We start from the raw sequence: 13,262 nt of genomic DNA on the forward strand, positions 1-13,262 counted from the left end.
CTGGGTCTGAGGGAGGAGGAGGGGCTGGGGCCTGGGCTCCTGGGTCTGAGGGAAGAGGGCTGAGTTCTTGGGTCAGGGTATCCGCCTGACCACAGCCAGTTCCAGGAGTCATCACACGATGTCGCTCTGCTCCCAGTGGGGGCAGAAGGGGCGGGCCTGGGGGCGGGGCCTTACGACCCCCAAAGTGGGGGCGGGTCTTGCTCCTGGGCAGGCCTCTGCTGGCATGGGCCCCAAGTGCCGGGCACTGACCACAGCCGGCACCGGAGGGTCAGGCAGGCCTTGGAGGAGGTGAGATCTGAAGGGCTGAGCCCAGGTCTGGAGGCGGGCAGAGCACCCTGGCCTGAGGTGGGTGGCACCTGAGGGTGACTGTACCAGGTGGCCCGCGTCATCGGTCCCTCAAGGGCGCCCAGGCTGCACCTGGAGGCTGTGGCATGGTTGAGGGTGAGGGAAGCAGAATCCGAGGGTCCCCGGTTGTGTGAGCTGTCTGAGGTTCTGGGAAACGGGTGGGCTGGGGCCTGGACCCCGGGGTCTGGCAGAGGCGAGGCTGGCGGTCCAGGTCTGAGGTGGCGGCTGGGCTGGGGAAGTGGGACCCCAGGCATGTCCAGAGCTTGGGGGCTGATCCCAAGTGCTCGGCCCCATGCAGGACCCAGGCGTCCCAGGCCCTCTGCGCAGCCCCGCCCTCCCAGCCCTGGGCCCAGAGCACCTGTTTGTTCTCAGGAGACAGAGGCTACTCATCCACCCCCAGGGCCCAAGTCTGTTTGCTTTGGAAACAAGATGGGGGGAGTCTCAGTTATCTGGTTCATCTTTCAACCTTAGGGTGGCGGGGCAGGGATGTGGGGGCAGGGACATCTGTGAACTGGGGCTTGAACTCACCTCACAGCACAGACTGGTCTCTCCGCCTCTCACCAAGAGGGAGACTGAGTCACAATGAGAAGGGCAATGAGCCCCCAGCCCCTCCTCCTCAGACATGGGAATCCAGATCCCAGCCCCTCCTCCCTCGGACCCAGGAATCCAGACCCCCAGCCCCTCCTCCCTCGGACCCAGGAGTCCAGACCCCAGGCCCTCCTCCCTCAGACCCAGGAGTCCAGACCCCAGGCCCTCCTCCCTCAGACCCAGGAGTCCAGACCCCCAGCAGCCTCCTCTCTTGGGTCTGGGACCTGAGCCTGGGTGCCCCTCTCTGTCCTTGCAGAGATGCCTGGCAAACAGTCTGAGGACGGGCCGGTGGAGGTGGGGACGTCAGAGGATGGCGAGGAGGAGGGCCTGGGGGGCCTGACCGTGCAGGAACTCCGGCAGAGCCAGGAGGCTGCTCTGGCTCTGGAGGACATGATGACGCTGAGTGCTCAGACCCTGGTCCGGGCGGAGGTGGATGAGCTCTACGAGGAGGTGCGTCCCCTGGGCCAGGGTCGCTACGGCCGAGTCCTTCTGGTCACCCATCGTCAGAAAGGTACTGGGTGCTGGGGGACGAGGTGGCAGCGTTCAGCTGGGGGCGGGGCACAGGCCTGGGATGGCCCAGGCTGGGGAGGCTGGTAGACCAGAATCAAGTCTTACCTCCGCCCTCCAAAGCTTTGTGTTTTTTGTTTTTGTTTCTTTGGTTGGTGGTTTGTTTTTTGAGACACAATCTCACTCTATCACCCAGGCTGGAGTGCAGTGGTACAATCTCACTGCAACTTCCACCTCCCAGGTTCAGGTGAGCCTCCTGCCTCAGCCTCCTGGGTAGCTAGGACTTTAGGTGTGCACTACCACACCCAGCTAAAGTTTTGTGTGTGTGTATTTTTCTTTTTTAGTAGAGATAGGGTTTTGCTATATTGGCCAGGGTGGTCTCGTACTCCTGGCATCCAGTGACCTGCCTGCCTCAGCCTCCCAAGTTGCAATTGTGATTACAGGCATGAGCCACAGTGCCCTGACAAAAGCTGTGTGTTTTGAGGAACTCCCTTGACCTCTCTGAGCCTCAGCTTCCTCATTTGAAAAACGTGGGTAACGGTTTTGTTGGAAGAATGGTTGATCCTCTGAGTGCATGTGGATTGCTCTGGTTGCTGGGGACCATGCTGGTAAGACAGAGCTCCCGGCTCACGAGCCTCATGTGGCAGCTGTAGTGGTCACTGTGGGATGACGCACAGTGATGCTGTCTGCTAAGCACTTAGCAAGGCCGGCACACAGTAGGTGTGCACGACAGCTCCTTACTCCCTGGACCTTTCTGCCAAGCACATACACAGCCTGTGTCCTTTCATGAAACAGAAAACATGGAGGAAAGCTGAGGTCAGTGGGTTCAGGGCACACCTTCTGAGCCCAGTCCTATGCTGGGGGGTTGAGCGGGCAAGGACCCAGAACTGAATCATAGCCAGTTCCTGCCTTCAAGAATCTCCTAGCACGAATGCAGAAAGAGCATGCATTCATCTGCTGGGGTTGCCGTAACAAAGGCGGGGGCTTCCACAACATAAGGTTTTCCGTTTTTCTTTTTTTTTTTTTGAGACAGTCTTGCTCTGTCCCCCAGGCTGGAGTCCAGTGGCACCATCTCGGTTCACTGCAACCTCCACCTCCTGGGTTCAAGCAATTCTCCTGCCTCAGCCTCCTGAGTAGCTGGGATTACAGGCACAGCTAATTTTTGTATTTTTAGTAGAGACGAGGTTTCACCAGATTGACCAGGCTGGTCTCAAACTCCTGACCTCAAGTGATCTCCCTACCTCGACCTCTTAAAGTCCTGGGATTACAGGCATGAGCCATGAGCCGCCGTGCCTGGCCTTTTTTTTCTTTTCTTTTCTTTTTTTTTTTTTTGAGACTCTGTTGTCCAGGCTGGAGTGCAGTGGTGCATAGCTCACTGTAGCTTTGACCCCATGGGCTCAAGGAATCCTCCCACCTCAGCCCCACAAGTAGCTGAGACTACAGGTGCATGCCATCATGTCCAGTTAATTTTTTATTTTTTTTTAAAGGTGGGGTCTCACTGTGTTGCCCAGGCTGGTCTCAACCTGGCCCCAAGTGGTCCTCCTGCCTCGGCCTCCCAAAGTGCTGGGATTACATGCATGAGCCACTGTGCCTGGCCAACAACAGAGGTCTATTTCCTTACAGCCCTTGAGGCTGGAAGCCTGAGATCAAGGTGTCAGCAGGGTTGGTTCTCCTGAGGCCTCTCTCCGTGGCTTGCACTTGGCCATCTTCTCCCTGTGTCCTCACGTGGTCATCCCTCTGTGCGTGTCTGTGTCCTGATGTCCTCTTCTTGTAAGGACACTAGTCACACTGGAGGAGGCCCACCCACTCTAGTGACCTCATTTTACCTCTTTAAACATTCTGTCACCAAACACAGACACATTCAGCAGGATGGGGGGTTAGGACTCCAACATACGAGTTTCAGGGTGACACAACTCAGTCATAACACAGCATAGCACAGTCACACAGCAGCGCACCACACGCCCACAGAGCCGGAGGCACGAGCAGTCACAGAGCGGCGGCGTTGTCAATGAGGCCCCTCCATGGGCATGTCCAGAACGTGCACCTCGAGGCCTCCAGCACGCCTGCCCCCAGGTTGTGTGATGCTGGGGCCCTGAGCATGTCACTGTCATTGAGCAGCTCAGGGCACATGGGCAGCACAGATAGGCAGGGATCGCTGACATCAGTGGTGTGGCCTTCGCAGCAGTGATCAGGAGCACTGAAAACACAGAAGAGGACCCACTGCATCTGGTTATCTGGCTGGGGAGTGGGCAGGGATGGCTGGTGTTTTTAGTAAGGAGGTTTTGTTTTTTTTTTTCTTTTGAGACAGTCACCCAGGCTGGAGTGAGTGCAGTGGCGCAATCTTGACTCACTGCAACCTCCATCTCCTGGGTTCAAGTGATTCTCTTGCCTCAGTCTTCTGAGTAGCTGGGACTACAGGTGCGTGCTACCACACCACGCTAATTTTTTGTATTTTTAGCAGAGATGGGTTTCACTATGTTAGGATGGTCTCGATCTTCTGACTTCCTGATCCACCTGCCTCAGCCTCCCAAAGTGCTGGGATTACAGGTGTGAGCCACTGCACCTGACGAATAAGGAGGGAATTTAGCCCAGTCACACATGGCCTAGTCACGGGCAGGGTTGCAGCCTGGCAGCTGATGGCTCAAAAATCAAAGAAATCAAGATGGGCATGGTGGCTTACACCTGTAATCTCAGCACCGTGGGAGGCCAAGGCAGGAGGATTACTTGAGCCTAGGAGTTTGAGACCAGCCTGGGCAACATAGTGAGACTGTCTGCACAATTTTTTTTTTAATTAGCCAATTAGCAGGAATTTCTGATGTCAGAAAAAGAAATTAGTTGGGTGTGCAATTGGCCCAGTGTGGTGGCGCGTGCCTGTAATCCCAGCTACTCAGGAGGCTGAGGCAGCAGAATTGCTTGAGCCTGGGAGGCGGAGGCTGCAGTGAGTCATGATTGTGCTGCTGCACTCCAGCCTGGGTGACAGAAAGAGATCCTTTCTGGAAGGAAGAAAGGAAGGAAGGAAGGAAGGAGGGAAGGAGGGAAGGAGGGAAGGAGGGAAGGAGGGAAGGAGAGAGAGAGAAGGAAAGAAAGAGAGAGAGAAAGAAAAAGAAAGAAAGAAAGAAAGAAAAAGAAAGCGGGCATGATGGCTTCAATGCCAGTGCTGCTTTGGGAGATGGGTGGATCCTCTGAGGTCAGGAGTTCAGGACCAGCCTGACCAACATGGTAAAAGCCCATCTCTTCTACATATACAAAAATTGGCCAAGTTTGGTGGCGGGTGCCTGTAATCCCAGCTGCTCCAGAGGCTGAGGCAGGAGAATCAATTGAACCTGGGAGGCAGGGGTAGCAGTGAGCGGAAATCTTGACACTGCACTTCAGCCTGGGTGACAAGAGTAAAACTGCATCCAAAAAAAAAAAAAAAAAAAGGAAGACATCAGAAGTTTCTGTCTTCAGGGAGTTTAGCCTCTAGGAAGTCATTTCCACAGGTGACAAAATCCACAATCCCTTAATTGGCTTTCTTACCCAATGTGGGTTACCTTTTCCCCAGATGTCTCAGAAATACTTTTTTGCCTCAAACACCAGTTTGCTGTCATAAGCAGCCAAACAATTTCACTGAAGAAATTTCATTGTATTCTTCCATCTCCAAGGTTATGGGCTGGTAAGAAAGCAGGGTAGAAATTCACCAAGTACTGTTATTTATTTAATTTTTTTAAGAGATGCCATCATGTCCAGCTAATTTTTTTTTAATTTTTTTTTTTCATTCTGTCGCCCAGGCTGGAGAGCAGTGGCATGATCTCGGCTCACTGCAACCTCCGCCTTCTGGGTTCAAGCAATTCTCCTGCCTCAGCCTCCCAAGTAACTGGGATTACAGGTGCCCATCACCATGTCCGGCTAGTTTTTTCTATTTTTAGTAGAGACAGGTTTACACCATGTAGGCCAGGCTGGTCTCGAACTCCTGACCTCGAGCAATCCACTGGCCTCAACCTCCCAAAGTGCTGGGATTACAGGCCTGAGCCACAGTGCCCAGCTTTTTAAAACTTTTTTTAGAGATGGGGTCTCACTGTGTTACCAAGGCTGGTCTCAAACTCCTGTCTTCGTGAGGTCCTCCTGCCTCAGTCTCTAAAAGCATTGGGATCTCAGGCCCAAGCCACCAGCTGGGCCACAACATGCTGTAACTATTGGTAACACCAGTGATGCTTGGGTGATCAAGCTGTTAGGGCGGGCTCAGGAGGGAGGTAGGAATTGGAGAGGGTGGAGCTGGCCTACGGGAAGGAGTCCAAGCCGAGGGACCATCAAGGGGGACGGCAGGGGAACAGGGCAGCTGGCCCAGGTGGCCCTTGGCTCCCGCACACCTCCTACAATTTCCCTGCTGCCCCAGGCACGCCCCTGGCACTGAAGCAGCTCCCCAAACCCCGCACGTCCCTCCGCGGCTTCCTGTATGAGTTCTGCGTGGGTCTCTCGCTGGGTGTGCACTCGGCCATCGTGACAGCCTACGGCATTGGCATCGAGTCGGCACACTCCTACAGCTTCCTGACGGAGCCCGTCCTGCACGGGGACCTCATGGCCTTCATCCAGCCCAAGGTGCGTAGGCAGACCCCAAGCACGCCTCCCAGCCTCACCCGGGAAACACAGACACTGTGGTGGGCCTCCCCTGGCCTCCCCTTACCCACCCCTAGGAGGCCCCTCGTGGGCCCACAGGACTCGTCTAGGCCTCTTTGTTCATAGACATCACAGGATCCACATGATACACTAGGGAGACTCACCAGGCAGCACCAGCTCACACTGGACCCCAATCGAGTTACAGGCCCTATGGGGTTACCCCAGGCCCCACTTAACCCACCGGCCCTACAGGGTCACCCCAGGCTCACTAAACCCACAGGTCTCATGGGGGTCACACTAGGCCCCCTAAACCCACAGGCCTCACAGATCATACTTGGCCTCATGGGGCCAACAATTCACAGCCTTCCTGACCGGCCTCCTTAGTGTTCGGGCCTGCTTCCCTGGCGGAGGACCGGCCCTGTGGTCTCGGTTGCCTCCATTGGCTTCCAGGCACTGGGCCCGCCCCTCTCCCGGCAGATGGGAATCCCACAGCCCAGTCAGATGTCTCCGGTGTCCCGGGTCCTGGGGCACGGGCCCCGCCCCTCTCCCGCAGGTGGGCCTCGGTCTCAGGCGCCTCCTGTCCCGGGGCACGGGACCCGCCCCTCTCCCGCAGGTGGGCCTCGGTTTCAGGCGCCTCCTGTCCCGGGGCACAGGCCCCGCCCCCCTCCCGCAGGTGGGCCTCGGTCTCAGGCGCCTCCTGTCCCGGGGCACGGGCCCCGCCCCCCTCCCGCAGGTGGGCCTCGGTCTCACGCGCCTCCTGTCCCGGGGCACGGGCCCCCCCCCCCGCAGGTGGGCCTCGGTCTCAGGCGCCTCCTGTCCTGGGACACGGGCCCGGAGCACGGGCCCCGCCTCTCTCCCGCAGGTGGGCCTCGGTCTCAGGCGCCTCCTGTCCCGGAGCACGGGCCCCGCCCCTCTCCCGCAGGTGGGCCTCGATCTCAGGCGCCTCCTGTCCCGGGGCACGGGCCCCCCGCTCTCCCGCAGGTGGGCCTCGGTCTCAGGCGCCTCCTGTCCTGGGGCACGGGCCCCCCCCTCTCCCGCAGGTGGGCCTCGGTCTCACGCGCCTCCTGTTCCGGGGCACGGCCCCCCCCCTCTCCCGCAGGTGGGCCTCGGTCTCACGCGCCTCCTGTCCTGGGGCACGGGCCCCGCCCCTCTCCCGCAGGTGGGCCTCGGTCTCAGGCGCCTCCTGTCCTGGGACACGGGCCCGGAGCACGGGCCCCGCCCCTCTCCCGCAGGTGGGCCTCGATCTCAGGCGCCTCCTGTCCCGGGGCACGGGCACCCCCCCCCGCAGGTGGGCCTCGGTCTCACGCGCCTCCTGTCCCGGGGCACGGCCCCCCCCCCCCCGCAGGTGGGCCTCCCGCACCCCGCAGTGCAGCGCTGCGCCGCCCAGCTGGCCTCTGCCCTGGAGTACATCCACGCGCGCGGCCTGGTGTACCGGGACCTGAAGCCCGAGAACGTGCTGGTGTGCGACCCCGACTGCCGGCGCTTCAAGCTGACCGACTTCGGCCACACCAGGCCTCGCGGGACGCTGCTGCGCCTGACCGGGCCGCCCATCCCCTACACGGCCCCCGAGCTCTGCGCGCCGCCGCCGCTGCCCGAGGGCCTGCCCATTCAGCCCGCCCTGGACGCCTGGGCGCTGGGGGTCCTGGTCTTCTGCCTCCTCACGGGCTACTTCCCCTGGGACCAGCCCCTGGCTGAGGCCGACCCCTTCTACGAGGACTTCCTCATCTGGCAGGCCTCGGGCCAGCCGCAGGACCGTCCTCAGCCCTGGTTCGGCCTGGCCCCCGCGGCCGACGCGCTTCTGTGGGGGCTGCTGGACCCTCACCCCCGAAGGAGGAGCGCCGTGAGCACCATCAGGGAGCACCTGGGGCGCCCCTGGAGGCAGCAGGAGGGCGAGGCTGAAGAAGTGGGAGAGGTGGAAGAGGAGGCCGGCCAGTGAGCCGGCCTGGGGCTGGCAGAGAGGGAAGCGCCCCACCCGAGGCCTCGAGGCTGTCGCTAGGTGGCTTTTGGTTTCTCCTCTGTGTTTCCATCCCTGTGGCTTGGGATTCCCCTGGAGTCCTCCTCCTATCTCCTCTCTGCAGGCTGCAACCCTCCCTTGGTCCACGGGAGCCTCGACCCCTGTGCTCCCCTCCGTACCTGCCGCCACCTTCCCAGGGGGGCCTCAGACCTCTGTGCGCCCCACCGTACCTGCCACCGCCTTCCCCAGGGCCTCTGCATTTGCTGTTTGCTCGGGACTCATCCCCTCACGCCCTAAACTTTTTTTTGAGACAAGGTCTTGCTCTCCCAGGCTGTACTGCAGTGACTTGATCTCAGCTCACTGCAGCCTCAAAATCCACAGCTCCAGCGATCCTCCTGCCTCAGCCTCCTGAGTAGCCGGGACTACAGGCTCGGCTAATTGTTAAACTTTAGAGATGGGGGAGGTCTTGCTATGTTGCACAGGTGGGTCTAAAATTCCTAGCCTCAAACAATCCTTCTGCCTCCACCTCCTGAGTAGCTGGGATTAAGGGGCTGCACCATCATGCTCAGCTAATTAAAAACAATTTTTTTTTTTTTTTTTTGAGACAGTTTTGCTCTTGTTACCCAGGCTGGAGTGCAATGACTCGATCTCGGCTCACTGCAACCTCCGTCTCCTGGGTTCGGGCAGTTCTCCTGCCTCAGCCTCCTGAGTAGCTGGGATTACAGGCATGCACCACCATGCCCAGCTAATTTTTTGTATTTTTAGTAGAGATGGGGTTTCACCATGTTGACCAGGACGGTCTCGATCTCTTGGACTCGTGATCCACCCACCTCAGCCTCGCAAAGTGCTGGGATTACAGGCTTGAGCCACCGCGCCCGGCCCAAAAACAATTTTTTTTAAAATAGAGATGAGGGTCTTGCTATGTTGCCCAGGCTAGTCTCAAACTCCTGGTCTGTCTCAAGCAATTCTCCAGCCTCGGCCTCCAACAGTGCTGGGATATCAGCTGTGTGTACCAAATGCTTACTGTCTGCCTCCCCATCCCCCACTCGACTGTTTCTCTAGGATGTGTGTCCTCTTCTAAGCGCATGGCTTAGTTTTTGTGGTTATTTTGTGAGCTCCTGCAGTCGGGGGTCTTTGTCCATCCCATTTGCTGACGGACCCCACGTACTCGGAGATGGCCTGCAGCAGGGGTCGGGAAATGTCTATGAAATAAATGAGCCAGTGTGGCATGGCTGGGCCTCCTCTCTGTCCCTGTCCTCTCGACGTCCTCTTCCTCCTCTCCAGCCGGGTCTCCCTCCCACGTGGCACCACCCTCTGTGATGGGCTTGCCTTCTCTCGCCCCAGCGGCTCTGCAAATAAACTCCATCTGGCACTGCCATCCCAGTGCTGCTGCCAGTCTGTCTGCTCGGCAACGAGACGGGGGTGCGCATCAGAGGGCTTGCAGAGGTGGGAGGGTGGGGTGCAGAGCTGAAAAGAGACACCGAGAGCAGGGGGAGAGATGGAGAGAGACAGAGAGAAACATATAGAGAAACATGCAGGAGAGAAAAAGGAGAGGTGGAGATGGGGAAACAGACACACACAGAAAGAAATGGAGGATGAGAGACAGAAACACAGAGAAGGGAAACAGACGGAGGGGGACAGAGGGGTGAGGATGACCTGGTGCTGCCTGAGCCTCCTGCAGGGGTCCTGAGGCAGAGCTGTGGGCAGGAGGGAGTGAGCCACTTGCTTCTAAGAATCCCTTCTTTCACCAAACCAAAGTTGTGTGCTAACAATGGAATGAAAAATAAAGTCCTCAAAGCTTCCATCAAGGAACTATACACGTGTGTGCATGTTTGCAAGTGTGAATGTCATGTGTGAGCATGAGTGTGCGCCACTGAGTGTGCATGTGTCCATGAGTGTGCATAAGTGTGTGCATATGTGTGTAAGTGCATGTAAAGGAGGGAGGATGGGGTGCAGAGGTGGAGAGAGACACAGAAAAAGAAACAGAGGAAGAGAGAACCATGGAGAGAGAGAAGGACAGATGTAGACAGAAGACAGAGGATGGGAGAGAGACGGAGGGGTGAGGATGACGCACTGGTGTGGACGATAACAGCTTTGTGCCTGTTGTGTGCCCACGAGCACGTGAGCTTGTGTATGCCAACGTCCTTGTGTGTATGTGGGTGAATGTGCCTCGCTGTGTGTGGACATTGGATCCGTGTGTGCGTGCACATGCCTGTCGATGTGCAGCCAGTCCGGGAAGGTCACTCGGGTGCCGCCTGAGTCTCTCTCCTTCGCACCTTCGTCCTCTCTCCCCGGCCCTGCTTGGCAGCTGCCCTGTTTGCAAACACTCCCTCTTCCTCTCTGCGCCCTCCTTGGCCTCAAGCCCAGAGCAAGGCTACAACTCAGGGCTGGATCGTGTGTCGTGCCCTCCCTGGCCCCTGCATACCCCGCAGGGCCCCTGCTGAGGCCACCGAGGTGTTGCCCACAGCGGGGCTGACAGCAGGTGTGCTCCTGTGGAGGAACCCCAAGGAGCCTTCGAATCCAGGTTCAAGCCAAAGCATTGGAGCCTCTGACCTGGATGATCTGAGTGAAATTCCTGGAGTAGGAATCATTGGAGAGAAGAAGGTAGTCAACGGAGGTGGGTATATCAGGGCCTCTTGCCCGCCTTTATCTGTGAATCTCAAACAGCCAAGCTGTTAGGCCAAGAATGCATCCCAAAAATCTGGAGGTGGCTGGGATGCCACGTGCTGGGTGGGAGGGAGTAGAGCCCGGGCAGGGGGCACAGTTGGGGGGGGTGTTGATTGCTGGTGGCAGCTGAGGATTAACTGGAAGGTGATAATGACCCGGCCTGTCTTGGGGGACAGAAAATTCCCAGGATGGGCCTGACCCTGACAGGCTGGCAGGGACGACACTAATTAAGTAATACTTAGTGCTAGCCAGAGTCTGGACCCCAATCAGGCAGCTCGAAGGCCACATCTGCTTCCCGACCTGTCCCCACGGTGGTGAGGGGGTCCCTGGGCTCTGCCCATCTCATGCACAGGGCAGCCAGGTTCCTGCCGCGCCCACTGGTGGGGGGGGGGGTGGCAAGACTGATAGTTGAATCCAGCAGGGCTCCTGGCCTTGGTCCCTGCTGCTAGCCTAGATGGATGTCCTGGTGTGGTCAGCGGAAGGAGGGGCTTGGGGGCATGGCAGTGTGGGTGAGTGTGTAGGTGGGGGTGGGGGTGTGTGTGCGGGTGACTGTGTGAGTGTGTGAGCCTGAGGGAGTGAGCTGTCCGTGGGGGTGAACATAAGTGTTTCAGATTGAGTATGGGTGTAGAAGTGTGAGGATGGTGTGAGAGTGAGACTAGTGTGAGAGACCAAGACAGTGCATTAGAGAGCAGGTATGTGTGTGAAGGAATATAAAGGCACGGGCCAGGCGCAGTGGCTTGTGCCTCAAATCCCATGAGGAGGCAGAGGTGGGGAGGGCGCTTGAGGCCAGGAGTTTGAGACCAGCCTGGGAAACGAGTTTATGGAACATTTGTATTATCTCTTTTTTCTTTTCTTCTCTTTTATCTTCTTTCTTCCTCCTCCTCCTCCTCTTCTTTCTTCTCTTTTTTCTGAGACAGAATTTTGCTCTTGTCACCTAGGCTGGAGTGCAGTGGCACAACCTGGGCTCATCACAACCTCTGCCTCCCGGGTTCAAGCAATTCTCCTGCCTCGACCTCCAAAGTAGCTGGGACTACAGGCACCTGCCACCACACTGGGCTAATTTTTGCATTTTTAGTAGAGACGGGGTTTCACCATGTTGGCCAGGCTAGTCTTGAACTCCTAATCTCAGGTGATCCACCTGCCTTGGTCTCCCAAAGTGCTATTACAGGCATGAGCCACCACACCTGGCCTTAGTAATTTTTGCTTTCAAGTATTATTATTTAAGAAATAAATTTTGTGGCCGAGCACAGTGGCTCACACCTGTAATCTCAACACTGGGAGGTTGAGGCAGGTGGATCACTGAGGCCGGGAGTTTGAGACCAGCCTGACCAACATGGAGAAACTCCATCTCTACTAAAAATACAAAATTAGCCAGGTGTGGTGGCGTGTGCCTATAATCCTAGCTACTCGGGAGGCTGAGGCAGGAGAATTGCTTGAACCCACACAGCAGAGCCGGGAGGTAGAAGTTGCAGTGAGCCCAGATTGTGCCATTGCACTCCAGCCTGAGCAACAAGATTGAAACTCTATCTCAAAAAAAAAAAAGAAAGAAAGAAAGAAATACATTTTATAAGGCTGTAGCTTCCATACATAGTGACTCCTAAGTGTGAGATTCTGTATTTGTAAACAGCTTCCATGTGAGGCTGATGCTGCAGGTCTGTGGGTCACATTTGAGGTGCAGGGAATGTGAGAACGTGACTTTATAGAACTGGTCCAGCATCAGGCCAGATTCTTACTCACCAAACCACTTATCTGCTGCGTTCTTCCGGGCCTCCTACATCAACGCTCCTAGGAGGCCATATCGATCGTCCGTGATAATAACAGATAGGTCTTCCTTCATACCCCTTATCTGATGAAGGCAGTCCTCTCTGCTCTAACTTTGTTCTCTGTATGTGTGTGTATGTACTGAGAATGGCTGCTGAATTTCATCAAATGTGTTTTTCTCGGCATCGATTGAGCTTGCAGGCCCTATGCAGCTACTGTTCTGGGCTGGTTGCAAGCTGGCAGGCAGAGGATCGAGCTCAGCTGTCCCGTGGGAGGTGTCCGGAGCCAGGGCCAGCAGTGGGCGGGGGCTGGCCACCCATTCTGGCCGTGGGCCTTGGGGCCAGATGTTTGGGCTTAGCTGCCTGGCCAAGCAGGGATAGAGTGACTGGGTAATTAAGCACTCCCTTCTACAGAGCTGGCAGAAGGCGGCAGGGGGCGGAGGGGCCTAGGGCCAGAGTGCCCAACAGCCCCCCTCCACCTCTGGCCTGCTGAGAGGAGCCCTAACCCCATGCTGGGCCCCCTGCCACTTTTGGTGGGGGGAATGACCCAGAGCCAGGGCTCACCTGCCCCGACCTGGGCAGAAAAGGAGCCATTTTCTTCCACATTGGGGTGCTGCCCTATGACCCCCTGACTACCAAGGGCAGAAGCCCTACCCTCAGCCTCCCCAGGGAACCAGTCAGCAGTTATTTAAGTCTCAGGGCTTAATGAGATCTGGGGAACAGAATTCTCAGCATGCTCCTTCGCCCGCTGGCGGGAGCAGAGAGTCCATCTATCAGGACCCCCACACATTATCCACCCCCACCAAAACAAGTAACTGGACCCTACTGGCCTTTGCAGGACTGCAGGG

At 57.4% G+C, this 13,262-nt stretch overlaps 1 protein-coding gene across 2 annotated transcripts; it reads left to right on the forward strand.

Annotated features, from left to right (window-relative positions):
• The first annotated feature begins 223 nt into the window (after positions 1-223).
• SBK2 (SH3 domain binding kinase family member 2) lies at positions 224-9,791 on the forward strand. Of its 2 annotated transcripts, none has more exons than XM_039466394.2 (4): positions 224-345; positions 1,190-1,444; positions 5,813-6,015; positions 7,379-9,791. In XM_039466394.2, exons 2-4 carry the CDS (start codon positions 1,192-1,194, stop codon positions 7,967-7,969), a joined length of 1,047 nt encoding a protein of 348 aa, XP_039322328.1. In that variant the 5' UTR covers positions 224-345; positions 1,190-1,191; the 3' UTR covers positions 7,970-9,791. The 2 variants fall into 2 exon arrangements, with proteins under 2 accessions (XP_039322328.1, XP_039322327.1); XM_039466393.2 differs by having other exon boundaries at positions 224-288.
• The last annotated feature ends 3,471 nt before the right edge of the window (positions 9,792-13,262 follow it).

This window comes from Saimiri boliviensis, chromosome 14 (assembly GCF_048565385.1).
Source record: "Saimiri boliviensis isolate mSaiBol1 chromosome 14, mSaiBol1.pri, whole genome shotgun sequence".
NCBI classification, from domain to species: Eukaryota; Metazoa; Chordata; class Mammalia; order Primates; family Cebidae; genus Saimiri; species Saimiri boliviensis.

What these genes read in the sequence shown, in the direction of transcription:
- SBK2 (XM_039466394.2), top strand. Translation starts at nt 1,192, where the DNA reads ATGCCTGGCAAACAGTCTGAGGACGGGCCGGTGGAGGTGGGGACGTCA. An exon ending in GGTCACCCATCGTCAGAAAG is followed by an intron (nt 1,445 to 5,812) that starts GTACTGGGTGCT and finishes CTGCTGCCCCAG; the next exon opens with GCACGCCCCTGGCACTGAAG. An exon ending in TGGCCTTCATCCAGCCCAAG is followed by an intron (nt 6,016 to 7,378) that starts GTGCGTAGGCAG and finishes CCCCCCCCGCAG; the next exon opens with GTGGGCCTCCCGCACCCCGC.